At 34.8% G+C, this 25,066-nt stretch overlaps 1 protein-coding gene across 3 annotated transcripts in view; it reads left to right on the top strand.

Annotated features, from left to right (window-relative positions):
• LOC131666766 (dystonin) overlaps window positions 1-25,066 on the top strand; it is a 540,494-nt gene that overhangs the window by 256,912 nt on the left and 258,516 nt on the right. For all 3 annotated transcript variants that reach the window (XM_058939663.1, XM_058939671.1, XM_058939680.1), the window contains 8 exons: window positions 7,850-8,129; window positions 8,204-9,507; window positions 9,609-9,632; window positions 10,938-11,408; window positions 11,499-11,741; window positions 12,704-13,699; window positions 13,795-13,878; window positions 16,373-16,594. In XM_058939663.1, the coding sequence (XP_058795646.1) occupies window positions 7,850-8,129; window positions 8,204-9,507; window positions 9,609-9,632; window positions 10,938-11,408; window positions 11,499-11,741; window positions 12,704-13,699; window positions 13,795-13,878; window positions 16,373-16,594 (3,624 nt within the window). The remainder of the gene's footprint in view (window positions 1-7,849; window positions 8,130-8,203; window positions 9,508-9,608; window positions 9,633-10,937; window positions 11,409-11,498; window positions 11,742-12,703; window positions 13,700-13,794; window positions 13,879-16,372; window positions 16,595-25,066) is intronic.

The following is a 25,066-nucleotide window of genomic DNA, read 5'->3' on the forward strand; positions in this document are numbered from 1 at the left end:
GTTAACATATTTAAGGTTGATGGATTTAGAGGTTGGAAAATTTATGTATTTCGAAGATGTCAGGTTTAGGGAAAAGTTAATTTGGGAAATGTTAATTTTATATAATTACATGTGATGAATTTAAATTATTTTTTAAATGATTGGATAAAAAATTTTAATATTCAGATTTATATTCAACGACTTCTGAAATCCCCGAGTATAAATTTTTAAGGTCACATCTTTTTCATATAAATTCGAATTCGCCATTTTGGATTTGCCATTTTGAATTAATAACTTCCGACTTGAGATTCCCAAAATAAAAGCTCCTGAATGCACATTTTTAAGTGAATTTATCGAAAAGAAAATTGTATGTATCAAACCGGTAGTAAAATACATAATACAGGTAGTTTTAACACCTAAATATGGAATTCCGCCGAAATAAAATATTCATGTTGAATATTTTTTTGATATTTTATCATTCTGCTAAGTGTGGTGCGATTTGGCAAGGGATACCTAGTTAGGTTTACTTGTTAATCAATAGATTTGTAATAATAATTCAAATAACAATTTGGGACGAGGCAAAAAAAATGATAAAACATTTTCTTATCTCTGAAAATATTATATACTTGAACGGTAATTTCGTTAACTTAAAGCATCGTAAACTTAGTGACAGTAATATTCAGTATGAGTTACCATTGTGATTGAATTTTACTACTCATTTAATCAAAAGTGCACCAATGTACTCACACTTTCAATAGATAAAAATGAATTAGTCATTATAAAATAAAACATTCAAGATTAAATAAAACAGTGAGGTATGATACAAAATACAACATAGATTAAACGAAAATTAGCTCAAGAAACGTTACCCAATTAGGTAGAAAATTTTTTTTTTAAATCGTCTATAATTATTACAGTATGAAGTACGTGTAACACATAATATAATAATAATTTTTTAAAAAATTATACTTCGTCGGAATGTTTTTTAAAAATTATTCAAAACTGTGTGATTTTAAACTGTTTTCAAACGAGAGGCCTGCTCGCCGTAATGGCTGCCGAGTGCGCGTGACGTCATTACTATACCGGCTGTTGATTCATGTGCAGTGTTTATACGGTGGACGGATTGTTGATCAAGATACACGCATGTAAAACATATTATTTTGAAAATAGTAGACATGAGTAATAAACTAGATCCTGATTTCTTAAAAGCTGATTCTGGAAATCTTCCAAAAGTGAATATTTTTATGGTTTTAAATTACATAAAAAATGATGACAATTTCAATGATCCTGAAGTCCGAAATGCAAAAATGAATGAGTATGTATATGTTATAAACATAGTGTTCGGCATAATTATTTTTTATGTATTTTAACAATTTTGTTTATTGTCTATAGATCTTCAAGAGAAAATTACGGAGATGCTGCTATGGGTTATGTTTGCTTGAAACGAGACGGAGCTTTATGTATATTAAAAGCCTCAATTTGTCCTGAACACAAGGTTCGTGATACGCCGTACAAAGTTACTTTGATAGTTAACGAAAAAAGTAATACTGTTAACACGGTAGAGTGTGAAGATTGCCCCGCATCCCTTGGTAAATATAAAATCAATAAAAAAATAGGTAGTCAAGTTTCTGAAATGCAAATCAATGTTGCCTTTTATTTTCCTCCAAACAGGTGGCTGTAAGCATGCGATTGCACTTTTGATGTGGGTCAATAGACGGACTGAAGAACCTGCTCCAACAGAAGTTAAATGTTATTGGAAAAAGTCCAATTTAGCTAAAGTGACAACTACAAATAAGTATGTTGCAGCAGTTGATTTGTTTGAAGGTAAAAAATTACCTGTACCACCAAATGACATTGAACCAGAAAAAATTAAACACTTTTTTCAAACAGTAACTGAAATAGCCCAGAAAAAAAATATTGATAGTCAGATTACTCGACATTTATTTGATATAAATAGTAATAACCATATCAAAGCTGTATCATTGCATCAACTTATGATTTTGTTTAATGAAATGAAAATGAATGAAGCAGATGAATTCCTAAAATTTGCTGAAAAGAAAATTGAAAAATTAATGATAGTAGAGGTGGAAAAAGCAACAAAGAGTCAAAGTGATGATCCGTTATGGTATGAATGTAGGTATGGACGAATAACTGCATCATTAATTTATGAAGCTGCTCATTGCCGTACAGCCGACGGATTATTGGTGAAAAAAATCATTGGAGCTGCTAAAGTTTTTCTCTCACAAGCCATGCAGAGAGGCAAAGATTTGGAAAAGCAGGTATTGCTTGAAGTGAAAAAAAAGAAAAACATAAGTTGTAGAAGCTGCGGATTATATTTATTGTCGTCGTGCCCTGTTATTGGAGCCTCGCCAGATGCTGTTGGATCAGATTTCATCGTAGAAATAAAATGCCCTTCTTCAACTGATAATATCAAAACTTATTTGTCAAAAGGTGTCATAAGTGAAAAATGTAAAGCACAAATGTTTACACAAATGTTGTGTGCGAACAAAAGGAAAGGTTTATTTTGTGTAGCAGATCCTCTTTTTGAAAAGAATAAAAAAGTAACTACAGTTTGGTTGACATATGATGATAAATTTACTGGAACTATAGAAAAAGCAACTGAATTTTGGAAGAAATATATTTTCCCTCGACTGATGACATCTGTATCCTGATGTGAAGTTTTCTTACATTAGTAAAAAGTAAACCTATCAAAATATTTGTATTTGTGTGTTACACTATTTTTGAAATAAAAATCAAAGAAGGAATCAATCAAGTGGCACAAAAGTGATTTCAATTTTATTATTTGTAGAAGAAAGAAAAATGTCCCAAATTTTTTATTAAAAAATGAAAAATTTATTTTTCAACTTACAGGTTAATTTCTTCATAAAAATTCAAAATTTTATTATACATGTCAGTTTTTACATCCAAACGTGAAAGACTAGTTTATTGTCTTATTATTGGTGACTGCAAGTTAACTAAAGCTGCTGTAATAATAGCTATTGAATCGATGTAAGGCATAACAGAATGATGCAAGTTTGCATGAGGAGACAGCATTTCAAATTCTCTCATCCTACCAATAACCCTTTCAATATGAATGCGTAAACTGGAAACACGTTTAGTTTCTCTTGATTCTAGTTTTGTTAGTTTGCTATTAGAAGACTTACTTGGAGGTCGAACCAACCTGCACTGTTTTGCTGACAATAAAGTATCTATGTGTTTGAACCCTCTGTCAGCCATCACAGTACATTTTGGTGGTAAAGTTTCTTCGATTGTACTTATTTGATACAATAGTGTATCTGAAATTCTTCCTCCCCATCCACGAGAAATAAAATTGATAAATCCATCTGGTGAACATGATATTAAAAATTTCAATGTATTTCCTTTTTTATATTCAGACCATGATAATGCTTGATTAGTATTGTTTGATGGCTTCTGAATTTGTATTTCAAAAGCATCTATAATAGCCCGAACGTGATAATAATTTGCCCGAAATTGAATGGGCATTGATTTTATAACTGTCTTCTTATCAGGAAAATAAATAAAAGTCTTCATAATATTAGCTAATTTGAATACTGTTGTATGAAAAATATTACTGGCTTTGGTTGAACTCACTCCAAATTGATGGCCTAATCTGACAAATGTGTCATTCAATTTTATTTTCATAAGCGTTAATTTTATGTCATCTGTACCGACTCCAGTTAATATAGATAAATGTTCTAAAAGCCAAAACCATTCAAGTGGCAGTCCTAAGTATCTTTTTGGATCAGTAGCAATAAAATATACAGTCATATTCAAGGCATTCCTTTTCCACACTAAATCATTTTCTTCTATATCTTGAACTTCTCCAGATGAAGGTTTATATTCGCTAATGGTTTTTGAGATCAAAGTATTAGTGATTGATAAGCTTACTAAATCAGCGTCTAACCTCTGTAGATTGTTAACAGGATACGTTTGATTAATTTTTAATTTACTCACACCATCTTCAATATCACTGGTACTCGTAGACTTTTCAGCAGTTTTACATTTTACCATCACACCTAAACTGCGAAAAGGCGGTTTTCGGTTGACTTGAATTTTCTTGTTGCTATACTTTTTTGGACTACTATTTTTCAAGTTGATATTTGACTCATGACTTTCTCGAAGAACCCCCTTCACTGCTGATAAGTTCGAATTTTTTTCTTGATTGTCATTTGCGAAAATGCATTGCTTATCGACCTCAAGATTTTCTCGTAATTCTGTATTAGACTTTTGATTTTCATGTACAACTTTCTGTGGAATGTAAGATATATTTGAGTATTTTCCTTGATTACTATTTTTAAAATTACATTGAATGTTTACCTTTTGATTCTCTTGCAATAATATGTTCGACTTTTGACTTTCATTCAAAACTCTTTTTGGAATGTGTGATAAATTTGAATTTTCTTCTTCATTATAATTTTCAAAATCAAACTGCATGTTTTCCTTTTCATTTTCTTGTAAAGTTTTCTCCGGGATGTATGATAAACCTAAATTTACGTTTTGATTGTGATTTATAAAATTAAATTGCTTGTTCAATTGACTGTGCTGCAATACTGGGATTTTTGTACACAATAGACTTGATTTTTTCTTTCGGTATTGATTCTCACTACTATGAATGTTCAAATCTACTATTTCTGTATTGCCAAGCTCTCTTGTAATTTCATTTTTTGCATGTATTTCATTTTTTTGTCGAAAGCTATTGCTATTGGAAAATAATTCTACAACAGCTGCTTTGTGTTTGATATTTTGGAAACTTTTTCTTGCAGATGGTTTGGTAGCACTTTTGCGATTAGGTTGACAATCAAAGTAACGTGGCAATACATCGTTTTTCAATTTTATTCGACCTCCAAATAATTTGAATCGCATGTAGTTTTGAAGATCATTCTCAATCTACAAAAAAGATAGGAGACAGGTATTTGTAGGTTAGATTACACTAATTCAGTGGTATTACTTTAATTATATATGTTAATAATACACTTACATCTAAATGATCCTGGCAACAATAAAATTGTGAATTAGTTGGCTTGTCACCACGTCGTGCAAGTTTAAACCATTGCTGCTTCTTATTCAAATTATCGGGTACATACACGAAGACTTTGTCAGGATTTTTCTTTGAATTGTTCCCACACAATGGAACAAAACATGCTCTATAGCCTTTGATATTTGTTTTTGATGATACTTGAACCTCTTTTTCACTCATTGTATCAAGACACTTTTGAAAACAATCAATTTAAACTCGCAGTTCAACGCAGTTACGTGTTAAAATATCCAAGTTTTATAGTGATGACGTCACGGGCTCTTCTGCTAGCCGCTAGTCGGCGTTTCGGCGCGTTTGTCTCACGTTTGAAAAAGTGCACTTTTCAATAATTTTTTTTAAATGCAAATATGCGTTTAAAAAATCCAGGAAAAAAATTTTTATAACAAAACCTTATATTGACTATCGAATGACGCTATTATCTCAAACACGTTTTTTCCCTAATTGTAAAATCAACCAAGGATACCTTAGTACGAGCACTGATGTTCAAGTTTTTTGAGAGGGTTCCTCGGCAACAATGGCTTATTTTATCTTTTTCGGATCGCTGAATCGAAATTTCGAAGGTGCCAAGTCCAATTTCAGGTCATTTTTTTGTTATTAATAATTTTAGACTGCAAATTTGATATTTTCTCGTTTTAAGTCGACAAAATTGAAATATCGCAAATGTGAGTCTGAATTTTGATTCTACGGGAAAAAATACATATCAAACGTGTATGATAATCTAAAATTGATTTTTATTTGACACTCTCGAAAAAAATTAAGAAGTGCGAGTGAGTCCACGTGCGGCACATGCACTGGTGGGGTCACAAGTCTATATTTATTCTCTCAAGCTAATTTATTGCACACAATCATTACAATTTTTTAACTGAAAAATTATTGATTATACTTTTTTTCTTTTTTAAATATTTAATAATTACTAATCAATTTGAAATAAATGATATAATTTTAAATAATAATAAAACAGCTTACCGTTACAAATTCATATTGAAAGTTTTTTTAACCCTTTTATATACGAGTACATAAGAGTTACAGTTATAATGCAAAAAAATTGTATACATTTGAAAGGGTCTCAACCTATGCTGAATCCGAATCCGGAGTTAGATTATCAAATTTTAAGATGGCAAATGTAGGCCTTTATCTGATATATGAAAAATTTAAGAATTTTTTACTTAACATTTGTAAAGAAGGATATATGGTTATTTTGTTGTATGACAGCAACATGCTTTTATTGAACAATTTACACAAACGTAGCTTGGTAGCAATTGATCAAGAGATGAATAGAGAGTTGTAACTGTTTTTGTACGTAATATTTCGTCTTTATTTTTATCTTTGTAACAGTAACCACAAAATTGTGGATTTAATGCTTATCAGTTGGGTTTCAATAAATTAACTTGTTCATATGTAAAATAAAACGGTTTTAATATATGTAGACGTATAAAAGCACTTGTAAGCGTCATCTCCGGAACATTAGAATATTCGTTATGTGTTTTCCATTTAAGTATATCAAACGAAGTAAGTATACTGTTATTTTTTTTTACTTTGATTAAAAACTTCGTATTCGATTCATTTACTTTTTTTTATTATAGTCATGCAAAGCCAATCTCTCCAATAAAATTTTTTATTAGAATCTATAATAAGCCTATTTCCAACGCTTATACTTAAGGCGTATTTTATTATAAATATTTATATTCATTCATGAACAAGACATTACTATAAATTAATTGAAATGAAATATTATTTATTGAAAAACTTGCTCACTGTCAAAAGTTCCAATTTGTCCACATTAATGATGATTTTATGATGTACATCTACCTTGATTTCCGTGAAGCTGCCGAATAAAAAATGGATCGTTCTTTTTATATATGATTGTTTAATATATTATCAATATGTTTTACTAAGCGAATGATTTATTATAAGTGTGTGTATGTGTCTTTATGATTGTTGCATATAGTTGTATATGTACAGAGTATCTGAAAAGTTCCGAAACAGTATGACAACTCAGTTGGAGTGCACGGGGTTTCCATTTAAGAAATTGAACTTGACGCTCAAATAACCTTGAAGATCAAATCCTACGTCAACTTCAAGGTCATCATTGAATAGCCAGAACAAAATCCTATAACTTTTCTAGAAAACATATTTCCGAAAATACAATCTAGGCAAACCATAATGCTTTTCAAGAATTCTTGGATGCCAAGAACATTTGACTTTCAAATAACCTTTGAATCACGTTTAACCCTCCATATACCTTATACCGTTGGAAAGGGAATTTTTCCCGCTCTTTATTTCTGCAATATAAAATGGATGTTTCCATTTAAAAAACTGAAATTGACCTTCAAATTATCTGGAAGATCAAGAATAAGATCCAATTCAAGTTCACCATTGAATAACCAGGGAATAATCCTATAACTTTTGTATGAAACATTTTTCCCGAAAATGCATTTTCGCCGAGTTATCATGCTGTCTCGGAACTTTTCGGACACCCTGTACTTGTTTCTATAACTATTTGCTTGAGACTTTGGAAAAGTCTAGTAAATAAAGATATAAATAATTGTTACTAGATAGAACACCCAATTTTTTCAGTTATAGGGTATTTTCGTCGAACTGATAAAAATACAGGATTATTTAGCAATTAAAATAATTTGTATAAACCTAATCGATTAGGAGGTTTTAGAATGTTACCAAGCAACAGGTTTGGTCGAAGAAAAATTAGTAAAATTTAACTCGACCGTTCAAAAGTTATATGAATTTAAAAATATATCAATACAATTTCCAATAAAATAGGTTTCTTTTTCATAAATAATGAGTACTTTGTTGCAGATTTCGGATATCGTAGTGGGTCAGGAGTCCCACGTGACGGCTAAAGAGGCTTTGCTACGGTGGGCACGCAGGTCGACAGCGCGCTATCCAGGGGTGCGCGTAAGCGACTTCACGAGTTCATGGCGCGATGGACTTGCGTTCAGTGCACTCGTGCACAGGAATAGACCGGATCTGCTTGACTGGCGCGTTGCACGAACTTGGCAAGTGCGTGAGCGCCTTGAACGAGTGTTCTACGTTGCCGAACGTGAGTACGGGGTCACCAGGCTACTCGATCCCGAAGGTAAGTATACAAACGAAAATTAATATGTATCTACATGCATATACATCGTGACACGATGAGCGTTTTGGTTACAGACGTCGACACTCCTGAACCGGACGAAAAGTCACTAATAACCTACATATCATCGCTGTACGACGTGTTCCCGGAGCCACCAGCCATCCACCCGCTATACGACGTGGAGGCACAACGCCGGCTGGCCGAGTATCGTGAAGTGGCATTGTCGTTGCACGGATGGATGCGCGAGAAGCAGACGCAGCTACAAGAGCGATATCTGCCACCCTCATTGATCGAGGTACGCAAGCTGCAGGCGGAGTTGGGACGGCTGGTCGCGGACGAATGGCCAGGGCGGACACGCGATCGCCACCGGCTCGCCCAGAATTGGCGCGAACTGCACAAGTACTTTGAAGTAGTAGGCGAGGTGGAACTTGAGCCGGAGTTGTATTGGGAGGTATTGGACCGCGTCTGGGCTCGGTTGACTGCACTGCGCGAAGAGCGTGAGCACGCACTCGAGCAGGAGGCACTACGGCTAGAGCGACTCGGCCGACTAGCCGAGAAGGTGGCACGCGAGATCAAGTCCACGGACGTGCGTCTCGAGCAACTGGAATACCGCGTGGAAGAGGAGGCGCAACGACTGCTGGGGACAAGCGCGCCTCACCCGCTTGAAGCGAAGCGTGCGGTCGATTTGCTCGAGCAGGAGACCCGCGCACTTGAGCTGCACATCCAGCAGATTTTTGCGGATGTACACGCACTGACGGAGGCCCGCCACGCGCAGGCCCCTGAACTGCACAAGCGCGTACAGCGGCTGCACCAGCGTTGGGTGGGCCTGCGCTCACTGCTGCATCGGCGATTAGTCCAACCATTAGCCGCAGCGGCTATATCTTGTCCGGTGGCTGAAGAGCGGCTGGTCACATTGCAACGCACGACCGTCCACGAAAAGCGCTTCGTTGAAACTAATCCGCATTTTCGTGCGCTCCATGAGGCGCTTGATTGGTGTCGGCAGAAACTCACGCTGATCGATGAAGCTGATTACGGTAACGAGCCGACGCAGGTGCAATATGAGCTTGACCACTGGCAGCACGAGCATCAGCAGATCGACCATTTCCGTGGCACGGGCCTCGATCGTTGCGACCAAGCCAAAACCAATTTCCAAGGCGAGGAGCTACAGCTTTACTCGCAACACTTGCATCAGCTGCATAAAATCTACCAGGAACTGCTGCAAGCCTCCGTCAAGCGCTTGGCTGACCTCGAAACGTTGCATGATTTCGTGCAGTCGGCTACTAATGAGCTCGTCTGGCTTAACGGCAAGGAGGAGACTGAACTGGCGCGCGACTGGAGCGAAAAGAACCTTGACCTGCACGCTATTGAACACTATTATGAGGTGAGTTTACCCCTTCGCTTATTCTCTTCTAATAATCTACTGAGTCCGTCTTCGCTTCTCTCTTCAATAAATAATACCATGTATATCTATTTTGTCTCAAGCAAACCTTTGGCGTAGGATTCGAGGTGAGCTAGCCACACACACACACACACACACACACACACACACACACACACACACACACACACACACACACACACACACACACACACACACACACACACACACGAATACATTCGACATACCATTTACGCCTATCTGATAGAATCTTATCTCATCTAATTTTACCTTAGTGTTGGGGTTGGTGAACAAGAATGAATGTGCGTATTTAAATTCGAAATAAGGCTGACAAGTTTATTGACAAACACAAATAAGATTAAATTGATTTACAAATACAATACAAATGAAGCGATACACAATAAACATACGTTTACGGCCGTGATTACGGTAAACGCAAATCGCACGCACGTTATACTACTTAAAGGACACGAACAGCTTGCCCGTGCGAGATCTGAGCTCAGAGTGCCGTCAAAGTTTCTCTTTCTCGGGAAAGCAAATTTTCCTCCCTTCTCTTTTGGTGACATCGCCAACCTGGGGCGTGACCCGTAGAGGGCCTGAAAAAACAAATAGCGCTGGCGAGCTCTTTCTCTCTGTTTCTCTCTTCTTGCCTTGCTCGTATAGTGCCAATACAGCTTCGGACCCGCCCGCTTGCAGGGCCCGAGCTGTACAACCCTCTGTCTGGGTTCAGAGGTCGATGTCTGGGTCGTTGGGCTCACCGCCTAGGTTACGAACTAAACAGTAACCTTGCTGGTCACGACGAGCAACGGCAAAGAGGAGATTAACAATTCTTCACGCATGCTAATATAAATAATTGCAGCTCTGTTTTCCAGATCCCACGCGAGCACGCGCCTTCCTCCTAAATCGCTTGCCATTTTTTCTCGACTTCATGTTTCTCTGGTACAAACGCCATTCGCATCTCGCGCTGCAAACGTTGATCTACACTCAACTCACACACCCAAGACTACAGCTTCATCGCATATGTCGCAATTATTCTAACGATTGTCCACGACGAGCAGACTTTCCAACATTTCAAACCAGTCTAAGAAAACGTGTCAACAGACCCCTCTGCGCTAAACGTGAGCCCATGAAACCAGACGAGCAACGACGGGTCATAATGCCAAAAAGCACACTAAAAGAGCAATAAAACAAACAGGCGTCGATATTTAATGGGGGTTTCGCTCTAAAGGCCGCGCGGGCTAAATTAATGGAGACTACCGGTGTGCGCTCGACGACAAAAAAAAAGAAACAAAGATCTCTGCCTAAACCTTTTCCGAATATCTGCTGGACACATGCGCGTTTGAAAATTTCTCGCTCGTAATTGCGCGAACTTGATCCGTAACACTCAGTCTGATCTGATTTAATCCTTGCAGACGCTTATGAGCGATCTGGAGAAACGCGAGATCCAGTTCTCAGCAGTACAGGACCGGGGTGAAAGCCTCGTGTTACAACATCATCCAGCCTCCAAAACTATCGAGGCATATATGTCGGCTATGCAGAGCCAGTGGGCCTGGCTGTTACAGCTCACCCTCTGTCTGGAGATCCATCTCAAGCACGCCACCTGCAGCCAACATTTTTTTAACGAGGTCCAACTGGCTGAGCAGTGGATATCCAAGCGAGACGAGCTCCTAAATACTCACTATTCTCAGTCTGAGTTCACACTCGATGAGGGCGAGCACCTTCTCAAGGGAATGCAGGAGCTCAGGGAGGAGCTCAATAACTACGGCGATGGCGTACACCAACTTATCGAGCGGGCCAAGCAAGTAGTGCCAATGAAACAGCGTAGGCAGCCGGTCACCCGGCCTCTCCAGCTTACCTGTATTTGCACTTACATGCAAGCCGACGTGAGCATTTAAATATCTTGTATTACGCTCACAATCAACGTATCTTTTCTTTTTCTCTCATCACCTCTATGCCACTTTCCATTTGTACAGATGTCAATCGAGAAAAACGAGCAGTGCATGCTCTACGATAATTCCGGCAGGATCAAGTGGCGGGTTAAAAATTCAAAGGGAGTCGAGTCCCCGGTGCCTGGTGTCTGCTTTTCTCTGCTACCACCCGATAAGGAAGCTCTCGAGGCCTCTGAGAAAATTCGCCGACAATATGAGCGGAGTATTGCTCTTTGGCAGCGCAAGCAACTGCGTCTCCGGCAGAACATGATATTTGCAACGATTAAGGTTTCTTTTTATAAAAATCTAATTTGGAGACTGAATGTAATACGGAGCTTAGCGCTTAATCTTTCCAAAACGATATAAAATAATTATCGATTACTGAAAAAATTAAAAAATTAAAAAATCATTTTAGAATACAGTCATATTTGGCATGAAAAATACCAAGTTTTTATATTTATGGTTTTGTTATACAAAATGTCAACTTTAAGAGATAAAAATTAAGAACTTAAAAAACTATAAACTTATTTTTATTTGTTTTCAATAACATTGAATTTAACGATTTATTTTAATAGGCTCGTATATTATATAGTGTAATCGTTAAACATATACTGGATTCATTATGGAATAATTTTTTTAAATTTTGATAATCGTTTTCTATCCGTTTCGCTCTGAGAATTCAGTATGAGTGTGACGAAACCACTCGATAACCTTTACGAGTTATTATTTCGCTCTAAAACTTTGTAGCAATCTTTTTTAATTATTAAGTAACTAATCAATGTCTCTGAAAGTTTTTTCAGTACTAAATTTACTTGTATATTTTTTGTAGTTGTACGTATTGTATCCGTGTAATCAAATGTTATCCATTAATAATTATTAAATGATTAAAATCAATTATTCTTTAATGACCCTTGAAATGTTTAACGTGTACATTCAAATAATATTTTACGAAATTATAGCGATCTATTTAAAAAGAAACTATTGAAAATTAGTTTCTAATTTTATCAGTTTTTAATTCTTAATGCAAGAAGCTGACATTTTACAAAAACATAACATTTTTTATAATATAACATTTTTTATAATGAACACGACGGTATATTTTTTAAAATCATTTTTTTAATTATAGTAATTATCAAGTCTTATTTTGATAAGATTAAGCGCTCAATACCTTATTGCATCTAGCCGTTCAGTTGAACTGCATTTCTGCCCGTCTATTTACTTTGTCGTCGAACTTTATCGTAATCATACAGGTTGTAAAGGATTGGAGCCTACAGCAATTCTTGGATATGGGCCAAGAACAGCGCAGCGCCATACGCAAAGCTTTGAATGAGGATGCGGATAAGCTCTTGGCCGAGGGCGATCCCGCCGATCCGCAACTACGCCGGTTACGTCGTGAAATGGCCGAGGTTAACCGACTCTTCGACGATTTTGAGAAGCGTGCCAGGGCGGAGGAGGAGTCGAGACAGGCAGGCCGGATTTTCGGCGAGCAGGCCTCTTCACTTGAGCAAGCATTAGAAGAAGTCGAGCGATTACTCGTGGCTCGCGTGGCTGCTCCCATACCACGTGATCTCGACAGTCTCGAGCATCTGGTTCTCGAACATAAAGATTTCGAGCGAAACTTGCAGCATCTTGCGCCTGAGGTTGAACAGCTGCAGCAAACCTTTCGAAGCATCACCCTCAAGACACCGCAGATGAAGGCCAAGCTCGATGGTTTGGCGGCGCGCTGGAATCGCCTCCGGGAATTAAGTAACATTTATATTGAATGCCTTAAGTGTTTTGAAAACATGCTCGGCGGTCTCGATGACTGCGGCGCTGCTATCTCTGAGCTCGAGATTAAGCTCGCTTCTTTTTCCCAACTGCCCTCGGATCTTGGTGATCTGCATCATGTACTCGACGACTTGATGCAACTACAGAACAGCATTTCTCAGCAGCAGATTCACATTGATCAACTGAACGATGACGCGCTCAAGACCAGGCGGCTAGTCGAGAAGTCGAGGCCTAATCATCGAGGCCCTCACGTCGACGTAGATCGTCTTGATATGGAAGTCAATCGCCTCAACTCCAGGTGGACTAATATATGCGGCCAGTTGGTTGACCGTCTACGCAGCGCGGAGACTGCTTATGGTCTTGCTCAGCAATATCAGACGTCTTATCAGAGTGAGGTCGATTTTGTCGACGAGAGCTACGCACGCCTTGAGAACCTCGCTCCGGTGCACACCAAGGCACAGGAACTGGAGACTACCAAGGTATCAAACCATTTCTCTTGAATCATTATTTCATCTATCTAATCTTTCTAGTAAACTCCAACTTGATTTTATCGTCTTTTTTGTTGCTATTGTAGAATATACTGAACAGATTGACCGATCGGGCACCAGCTGTTGAGGCGGTCAACCTCACGGGTGGACGTCTTATCCGAGAAGGCAAGGTAAGCTACCTCGCTGGCTCTATCGCTATCTTGTCTGCCAGTGACTCATGACTTGGAAAGCGATTATATGCGTGATCAGTTGTATGAATGAGATACTTCCAGAGTTTTTGTGAAAGCACATTTCACACGCATACACCATCCATCACTGTAAGATCCTCTCATACCTTCTCGCACTGCAGCTGATCTCGATAAGTTTCTTTTATCACGCGGAGAATCGCTATTTAATTCACTGAATTTCGATTTCAAACGTATGTATTCAGATACACATAATGCGGCGTCTGCATATTACAATTGCAGTTGCTGCATTGCAGTACGGTCCATTTTAATGGGCTCGTTTGCATCGTCGATTCGGAGTAGTCGATTCAATGAACATTATAGTAGATATCATCAGTTATAATGACGTTTATTTTTTAATTAAAATTACCAACAACTTTACAACTTAACCCGTTTCAAAAAACGCCAACCGCGATATACCAGTCTTTGACATTTCGTAACTTATTCTATAGACGTTAAAAAAATTAAGAGGGGCATATTTTAAATGCTTGAAATAATCCCTTTCTGACGGTGAACTCAAAATTGGTCAAAATTATTAATATTTATGAAAAAATGGCGTTTGAATAAAAAAAGCATGAATTTTCCTTTCTTTTTTTTCCAAATCTAGTTTTCAAAGCTTTTCAGGTTGGGAATTGACCGGGAACTTTTTTAACCGATGGAATAAATAGTTGAACCTTAAGAATCCATGATTCAAAATTCGATTTTTCACCTTAGAATTTCAAAATGGCGCCCAAATCGCAAAATTTTTTCAAATAATTCATAATTTTTTTCTCCAAAACCATGAACTTATAAGAATAATGTCAAGAAAAGAAAAATACGAGTTTTAAGAAAATTTTTTGTTTTTTCAAATAGCAATGTTTTGCAAAATAAACCATTTCTCAAAATATGTCCGAAAAATTGTCATGTATTCTTTTGTTAATTCTAGAAATATTTTATTCTTGTCAATTTTTTTTAATTATACGATTTTTCAATTAAAAATTTCTGTAGCTGTATATAACCTTTTTTTCCTTCTTGTTTTCGTGATACCGTTTGGTAACACGATTTGAGATTTGTAATTTTTTGTACATTTTGTGCTAGGAAGTTGATAGCCTTTACGTTAGTTTGGTCTTTACTGAAAAATTTTCTAGCGATCAGTCCATAAACCTAGTTTGTTTGTAGAAAGTCCTGTCCGAAGACAGTTATTTAGTCGATTAAAGTCATTGGCGTACTCCAGTAAATAATCCCTCACGTGCATTATTTTCTCTGTGGATAGAATAACAGATTATTTACTTCTACAATAAAAACTTTGGATTCTCAGATAGACTGAAAAATGCCCAAGCATTTTTAAAAAATAAATTTCAAAAGAAAATGATTCAGAATCAACTCAGTGTGAGGATAATTTTTTTTATTGACAAGCAGTGCATTTCAAAAAATTTTCGGACACATTTTGAGAAATTTTTTATTTTGCAAAACCTTGCTATTTAAAAAAACAAAACATTTTCTTAAAACTCGTATTTTTCTTTTCTTGACACTTTTCTTATAAGTTCATGGTTTTTGAGAAAAAAATCATGAATTATTTGAAAAAATTTTGCGATTTGGGCGCCATTTTGAAATTCTAAGGTGAAAAATCGAATTTTGAACCATGGATTCTTAAGGTTCAACTATTTATTCCATCGGTTAAAAAAGTTCCCGGTCAATTCCCAACCTGAAAAGCTTTGAAAACTAGATTAAAAAAAGAGAGAGAGAGAGGAAAATCCATGATTTTATTTTGTTCAAACACCATTTTTTCATATTTCTTAATAATTTTAATCATTATTTTAAGATTTTAAAATGTGCTCCTCTCAATTTTTGTTGACGTCTATAGTATGAGTTACGAGGTGCCAAACACTGATATATCACTAGTGGTGTTTTCGGCTGAAACGGGTTAATTCACTGTTTCTATTTCTCCAAGTGTTATTCAACGCGCCACGTTAGTGGATCATGGTCAGATCTTTTGGATAAGTAAACGTTTGGAAATTATTATTGGTTTCCTCAAAAGTCCAGCCATTCGGTAACTTACTGTAGTACCTCAATTGAAATATATGTGAAACTACTAACGCTGTGTTAATTCATTCCCTATCTTCAAACAACCATTGAATTGTTATGTTGCTTGTTTATATAAAAAACAGTAAATCTTGTTCAGGAATAATGGTAAAGCAATTTGTCTATTCCAAAGTTAATTTATCGAACAGTGCTCTTAATGTGCATTGCTAAATCGTGAATCGCTTGACAGGCACTAAGAGAAATTGTATTATGAAATAACTTAACAATCTAAATTTATACGTATAGTCGCATTATAGTAAAACCATATTGAGTTATCGATAGAGCACCTTCAATTTCCGCTGTTTCGATACTGTTGGTAGCTTATGGCTCAAATAGGTCTAACCGTACTAATTTCTAACGTAACTAACCGAACCCATAGATTTACGGACAGAAATTACGAGCTTTCAAGGAAGTTTTGGAAGAGCTTTGCCCATCGATGGATGCCTCGGTCAAGAGGCCACGGCGGGACAATGTCAACACAGTTGATAGCATAACGCGCGAACTCGATATTCTCAACCGTAGATACACAACTCTAGTCGCCCTTTTACAGGAAAGAACTAGAAAATTAGCTGCCATTTATCCTTATAACTCAATGTTACAGGTGAGTCTACTATTCTACATTTTATGCATTTGGTCACTTCACTTTAGATTACCATCGCACGTCTGGTATAGTATATCTCAACATACCGTGCGGAAAATATAACTTTCTCGCATGCTCGGCAAAAATCGTGCGCTCATACTCGAGTTTTTTACACGTTATTTTGAAAAAACATAGTACCTAACGTATCCAGAAAAAATATTCTCATCTCGTGTTACGTTCACGCCTGAGCTTCGTTAGGTTGTTTTTTTGAAAAACAGAAAGCGCAATTTTAAGCTCATGTTTTTCACCGAGCGTGCGGAAAAGTCGTACTTTCTGCATGACGTGTTGAAACAGTAGTATTTCTTACATCAAGCTGCATTTATTGTACACATAATAATCTAAATCATAATTGGAGATTTTTATCTGTTTGAAAAAACGTGAACGCATTTTATTTTATTTTAATACACGTGCGCGCGCACGCACACACACACGCACACCACACGCATAGACACACACGCACGCGCGCGTACATATACGCACCCATATTTATATACATACATACGTATATGTTAGAGATACCGACTCGCTCATGAACCCTTCCATTTTTACAAGGATACCCCTTTATTGAAATAGAGTTTTATTAAGTTCACTCAATCGATTTTCGTTTACCTCGGATGAATTCCTGTACTTATCAATTTTATTTCAGGTTCGTTCTCAAAATACATTATTCTTTTTCAGTTTGAGGAATGTTAATAGCTGAACTACAAATAAAACTAACTAGAAATTAAAAGACGACCAAATTATTTACAACAAATAAAATATTACCCTATTGAAAAAAAATCATTTGGTTAAAAGGTCACATGACGACTAGTAAATGTAATTAGAATGTACAAATTAAATATATGACTAAATCACGTTACTCAAAAGTTTCTATATAAATAACGAGGATGAAAAAGATAAACAAGAGTGAATTTTATTTCTCCACTCATGCATCTAAGTTTATTATTTAAAGTATGCATTAGTCGTATCCTCGACGATTGGGAAATGTTAAAAACAATTTAATACGAGTGCACAAATCATTCATCCATGGTCCATTTCTACATGGATTCTACCGGCAAAAAAAATTGATCACTTCGATTTTCTTGAAATTTGAATATATCATTCTATTTTAAATTTCAGGAGATATGTGTTTTTTTCTTTTTTCCAAAAAACGTTTTTGAAGTCCTTGGGGTTGGGGTTAAAGTTAATACCTTAAAATTGATATACGGGAAATGGAAATTTGCATTTTTTCAGATGACAGCCATTTTAACCCAAATTATGCTATGAGGACATTATTTCCTTCAAAATGTGGAGAATTTAATCAGCTTTCAGTTGTTGTTTTTAATTTTTGAATATCTTGAAAAACAACTGCATAAATTGGTAAAATCTGAAAAAAGTCATTTTTTTTAAATCGATTTTCTCAAAAAGTACATTTTCGATTTACGCGAATTTTTTCAATGTTTTTCAGAATTATATAAGCTACCTTCTGGCCAAACTGCAATATGTCATCTTGCTCCGTTCACAAAATAAAGCCTGACGAACATAAAGTGTCGTTTTTTACATGTTTAAACTAGTGTTATCCGCATATAGCGCTTTCCTGATGATTTATATGATAAATCTAATCAAAGCATTGTATTCTGTGTAAAAGCTGCATTGAAAACATGTGTTACTTGTTTGAAAAAATAATTTGGTTGACCTCAAAAAACTCAATAAACATAGAGTATAGTATTCGGCTTGCTATTCGTGTTCTTAAGCATACTTAATCAGTTTAATATAGTCTGTTCATTAACAATGATATATAGTAATTTTACTAATATTAATTTTTAGTCTGTGAAATCACAGAAAAGCATAGTAATTACGTAGTAGTATCATTTTCAGAAAGATTCAGCACTGAACATGTATCCATTCATTTTTAGCTGTTTTTTACATAGCTCTTTGTACAAAATATTTTCTGTCATTATTTGTCTGTCGGGTCATTTGCCAAATATGGCTAGATCACGAATACCTTTAACAGACTTTACTGAATTCCATTTCTTCTCATTTTTGATCTTCGTATTTCTGAGTACGAAAATCTTCAAGCTTTTCAGCTTTCAAATGTATAAGTCTTATTTTATCGATATACTTCCTCATATATTTAAAAAAATCTCCAACGTTTTGTATACTTTCATTGGGCGATGAAGGCAAGTTATGAACCGTAGCGTAATAATCCTCCATCACATGCGTTCTTTCCATATCGTTTTGCTGAAAAGATCCACTTTGTATTTTTATAATCGTTGCTTAATTCGTGAAACTGGAATCTATTCTTGAAATGTGCTGAATCATCATTAGATATTGCAGTGAAACTATTCATCGTATCCATTAATTTTTTACACTCACTTGTTAACAAATTTATAGCTTTTAAAGCAAACGCTGTATCACGCTGTTTGTCATCACTCACTTCTCCTAAAGTTTCGGTAACTTCTCCAATGTAGCAGATAAATACATATATAAATATCTGTATATTTGTCTAATGAAATCCTAGAACAGCATTTGTCTGAACGAGGGGCCATTCTGCAAAATCTTCATGAAGAATGAAACAATGGCTATTCAACTTGCCGGCTTCTTTCTCTAATCTGATGGTACCTTGCTGAAGCGCTTTGATTGGTCTATACTTGCTCATTTTTTCTACGTACTTGTTTAGTTCCTTTAGATAAACATAAAATATACAAGTTTTTTTTTCACTAGATCGTTATTCTTCTAGATTGCGTAAGTGATTTCATCATGAAGTAAGTTTTCTTGATGAAAATTTTATTCAGTAATAACTATATTTTGGCATTCTTTATACTCTCGAAGAATACATAAATTGTTCTTTCTAGAGCAAACTATCATGGCTAGGAGCTCTTCTTTTAAACTTGAAAATTCAGAATGTCTCTTCTTGAGTGTATTTTTTAAAGCGGCCACTAAAAGGTCGAAATAGGTACAATGAACACATAAACATGAGTCGTTAAATATTAAATAATAACCCATTTTGGACGCAATCGATGAATCTTTGCTCTTGAAATTATGAGATCTAGATTTTACTTGAAAATCAAATCACAAATTTCTTTGATGCTACGAGTGAGGAATCGTTTACCTTTTTTGTTATTTCTTCATCAATTTTAACCCATTAAGGCCCAGGCCAAACCTGGGAAAGATAGCGCCAAACTAACTATGCCAATCGTAGCTAAATCGTAAAAAAAAATACCGTGTTTTTCTTTTGCCATTTTCAATTTATAAAAAATTATTTAAACAAATTATCAAAAAGTTATTATTTTCAAAAAACTGATAGCGGCAATCGATTCTACGGGAAAAACATGAAAGAAATGTATATAACGTTTTTTTGTCAGACGTCAATTTGTTAGTGTAAAATGGCTATAAACAATTGCAAGTCTGTCAGGTACCTGTGTATACGCCAAATCTCAAGCAAAATCTATTGCCGATAGCGCCAAACTAACTATGCCAATCGTAGCTAAATCGAAAAAAAAATACCCGTGTTTTTTCTTTTGCCATTTTCAATTGTTTATAAAAAATTATTTAAACAAATTATCAAAAAGTTATTATTTTCAAAAAACTGATAGCGGCAATCGATTCTACGGGAAAAAACATGAAAGAAATGTATATAACGTTTTTTTGTCAGACGTCAATTTGTTTAAGAAAATAGGACAGAAAGCTTTGAATTTTCACAAATTGTACATTTGGAAATTTGACTAACATAATAATTGTTGGGTTACGTTAAGTTGCAAAGAGTTTGCAAAATTTTTTTTCTATTGAAACCGTGTTAGAGATCACGTTTGAGTGGCGGGCTAACGGTTTTATGTAATATTATGGATTCAGTTTTCATTACAAAAGTTTTTAGTATATTTGGACATTTCTAGTACATTTATTTTACAGTTATTTGTTTTTGGAACAAATTGACGTCTGACAAAAAAACGTTATATACATTTCTTTCATGTTTTTTCCCGTAGAATCGATTGCCGCTATCAGTTTTTTGAAAATAATAACTTTTTGATAATTTGTTTAAATAATTTTTTATAAACAATTGAAAACGGCAAAAGAAAAAACAGGGGTATTTTTTTTTTCGATTTAGCTACGATTGGCATAGTTAGTTTGGCGCTATCGGCAATAGATTTTGCTTGGGATTTGGCGTATACACATGTACCTGACAGACTTGCAATTGTTTATAGCCGTTTTACACTAACAAATTGACGTCTGACAAAAAAACGTTATATACATTTCTTTCATGTTTTTTCCCGTAGAATCGATTGCCGCTATCAGTTTTTTGAAAATAATAACTTTTTGATAATTTGTTTAAATAATTTTTTATAAACAATTGAAAATGGCAAAAGAAAAAACACGGGTATTTTTTTTTCGATTTAGCTACGATTGGCATAGTTAGTTTGGCGCTATCTTTCCCAGGTTTGGCATGGGCCTTAATGGGTTAATACCTTTGACGTCGTTTTTGTCTGAACCAATCTAGATTATCGTCAAAGTAATATCTTTTAATTAACTTGATAGTTTCACTCTTAATAGGATTTCGAGAATACGGATCAGGCTGTTCGTATATACCTTTAGTTTGCACAAGCTTTGATGAATTTCAGATCATGTAATCTGTAGTTCCCTTGATATGTGACGAAGTGTAAATTTTTTAAAGACTCAAAGGTATCAGCGTTGCTAAAAAATTGAACTGAAATTTTTATTCGACTTGTGACATGTCTTGGATTTATTAAATACTAATTTGTCTGTAAAAACATCATATAATTTTCTAATTTTGCAATTACTTTCTTAGGTGAGAGTATTGAATAATTGTTTGCGTTTGCGATTGACATAGTTTTCTATATTTGCTGAGCTAATATTCAAAAAAGACTTGAATGGTGATAGTGATAAATTGTTCCTAATCACAATGCCATTAATTTTGTAATTGAATACTGCTCACAAAGGATTGAGACTCAGTTGGTAAGTTGTTTTAATATTAACTAGATGGAGTAGAGGAAACTATTTCTTGTACTTTAATTTTCAAGATTTTTTCATAACAAAGAGAACACACAGACGTGTTTTCTGTTATATCACAGTTTTGATATTCTTCGGATATCAACAATTCATTCACTACATCACCGAGCACTTTAAACGGGCCTTTGTTGTTGTCATACACAACCTTTTTTATGAATCTTGCTAAAATCTGGACCGTTCTGAGCTCGTTGGTAACCAAACGCACTCATTGTTGATAATTTCAATTCTGGCAGACAGTAACAATTCATTTCTTAATAAATTAGCGCAGCCCAATCTAAACTAAAGAAAAAATAGTCAGTTGTGGAACGAAGAAAAAAGATATAAGGCAAATACTGCTTTTACTTACTCATTAAAAGTCAGTAAACTCTAACCTCTCAAAGACATAAAAGATAACATACGATATAGTTTTATATAACACCTTGAATGATGTAACGTATTTGCGTACTACTGTAATAGATTGAAAAGCTTTCAATTACACTGCATTAGTCAAAGAAAGAAATATTATTTATGAGATAACACGAAGTTGTTTATTCAGATCCGAACATCTACAAGGAGCAGCCGACGTTGAAGCGCAGCCTGCTCGTCGGCATCAGCTGATAATAATTATCATTGAAGCTAGAACATATAGATGACGTAGTAGTTGATAATTATTTGTATCACTGTTTCAATTTACAAAATTCAAATAGTAACGATTAATAACAGTTAAAAATTACTATTAATAACATTACTGTGTAATATTGTAAATGAACAGACTATATTAAACTGATTAAGTATGCTTAAGAACACGAATAGGAAGCCGAATACTATACTCTATGTTTGTTTAGTTTTTGATTTTGGCTGACAAGGTCAGCCAAATTATTTTTTCAAACATGACACACATATTTTCGATGTACACCCAACGTGAATTGAATCGCGACCCCCCCCCCCCCCCCGTTAGGTTGGTATGAGTGCTACTTTCAGTCCGTAACGGTGGTTTTCAGATCGGTCATAGTATAACGCTCGTTCTTAAATTATATAATTAAAACCTAAAATCAAATAATCATGCATCTAAATTCATTGTTCGGCAAACAATTAATTTTAAACCTAAAAACAAATTAGTAACGTTTTAGCTTTTTATCGTATCTTAAAACGAATTTTCATTTTTGAATTTTCCCGCGGTTTCTTCGTTCCGATGCAACGACGGAATTCTCATACCAACCTAACTGGGGGGGGGGGGGGGGGGGTCGCGATTCAATTCACGTTGGGTGTACCTTTTTACACTGGATACAATGGTTTGATTAGATTCATCATAGAAATCATCAAGAAAGTGCTATACGGGCAAATCTCCAAAGTTGTTGCTTTTTGCGAAAAAAATATTTTTTTTCAAACTGATGGCACACTTTTTTTAGTTGATACATTACCTTCAGATATATATGAAACACAAGATTTTGAGGCGTTACCTCATTTTAAATTAATGTTCAAAAAGTTAGAGATTAATACAAAATAAAAAATAATAACACAGAAATCATTGAATTTTCACAAAATATCATTGCATACGAAATGATAACTTTAATATAATACAAAACCACAAAATTATAAGTTCTATTACATTTTGATTAATATGAGGAAGTGGGATGGATGAATGAGATGGATCAATTCAATTACGTAGACGATGAACTGTAAGCTTTTTCGAACAAAAGATGACGAGTCATTTTATTGCAACAAAATAACAACAAAACACAATCATAGTTATACTTACAGATTTAGGAGTATACGTTTTAATACTCAAAGAACAGAATTTCACAGTGGTAAATTTGGTATATACCATTTTTCATATTTTAAGTCGTCGAATAATCACACACAAATAATTATGGCTATTGAACATTTTTTTACAAAGCTTTGGACATCACAAATTACCAAGCAAGCAAGTTATTAACATTAATTATTTTAATTATTATTATTCTTATATATATTATTATCAACATTATTTAATTTATTCAAATGTATGAGTGTGCTTTTACGAAATGATAAAATTAATTTTCAGGAAATAAATTCTGTATGAAGTTCAAGGGTCAATAACTTTTTTCAATTTTTGAGGTATGCCTACTAGCGACCTATTAACCCATTAACGACCAAAGAGGTCAGTTTTTGAACATATTTTTAATCACAAAATTCATTTGTAAAACGAAACAATAAATTGATCCAGGGTACCATACCTTATGTTTTTGGGTGTGCTGAATCTAAATCCGGGCTCAAAATTGAAAAATTTTGCTTACAGAATTAAATATGGCCGATTTTTTATAAAAAAATAGGGAAATTTTGAAAAAAAAAATTTTTTGGAATTTTTTTTCTACCATAACACATGTTAATATCGAAATCTTTCTTCAACCATGAGTGCACAAAATTGTTGAACTTTAACAGAAAATTTTTATATTCAAAGTTTTTTTTCCAAAATGATGGAAAAAATGCCAAAATCTGGAAAAAAAATGCGTTTTAGGTTACTATTTTTCTCTCAAAAACTATGAGGTTAAGGAAAAAGTTTTATATGACAAAAATGTCTTATAATTTGTCAAGGAACACTCTAAAATTTTTTTAAATTTTTTTTTAATTTTTCAAAAAATTACAGAATTGAAAATTTCAAAAAAATTTCGAAAAATTCTGGAAAAATTAGAGAGTATTCTTTGACTAATTCTAAGACATTTTTGATCTTATAAATTTTTCCCGAAAGCATATAGTTTTCGAGACAAAAATTCTCAAACAATTGTGGAAATTCTATTCAACCGTTTCAACTTTTGGAATTTCATAAGATAAGTTGGGGTATAAACGTACCGAAGTTTAATTTATCAAGAGGTTCTAAATAAAGTATTGCGTAAGTACCTCTAAAGTGTGACTACTTTCAGTTTATATTTATATTTTACTCTTAGCGTAACCCAGAGATAACAGCGTGGACGTAGTAAAATCATGTCTTCTTCGAGGTGCTTGTTTATAGTGAGTCCTCTTGCCTCTCACTCTACGAGGTGCTTTTTTATAATGAGTTCCCTGGCCTCTCACTGTAATCAGACATGCTTTGCTTTCATGCATGCACTGCAAAAAAACAAATTGTACTTCTCACAGTACACATATGTTTTTATTGGACAAATGGAATACTTTTTCTGTTTCTTTTTTCGAATTGTTGTATGCTTTTCCTTATTTTTTTCAGCATCATGAATGTAACTTTTCGCTATTGACTTTTTTTTTACTATCATCAGCAACATTGAATATTACAACTGCATTTGTAATTGCTGCTTGGATAAGTCTGATGAAAACCACCAACGTCCACTTCTTTAAACGAATACTTGGCAACAAATTGTTACAGTGACCGTCGTGTACATCAACTCCACCCATGGACTGATTATAAAGGTGAAAAGCTTGCGGAACTGGTATATCGACTTTTTTTTTCGATCGAACTGT

The sequence above is a fragment of the Phymastichus coffea genome, unplaced genomic scaffold, assembly GCF_024137745.1.
Source record: "Phymastichus coffea isolate CEN01 unplaced genomic scaffold, Cenicafe_Pcof_1.1 PCOF00004, whole genome shotgun sequence".
Taxonomy (NCBI): domain Eukaryota; kingdom Metazoa; phylum Arthropoda; class Insecta; order Hymenoptera; family Eulophidae; genus Phymastichus; species Phymastichus coffea.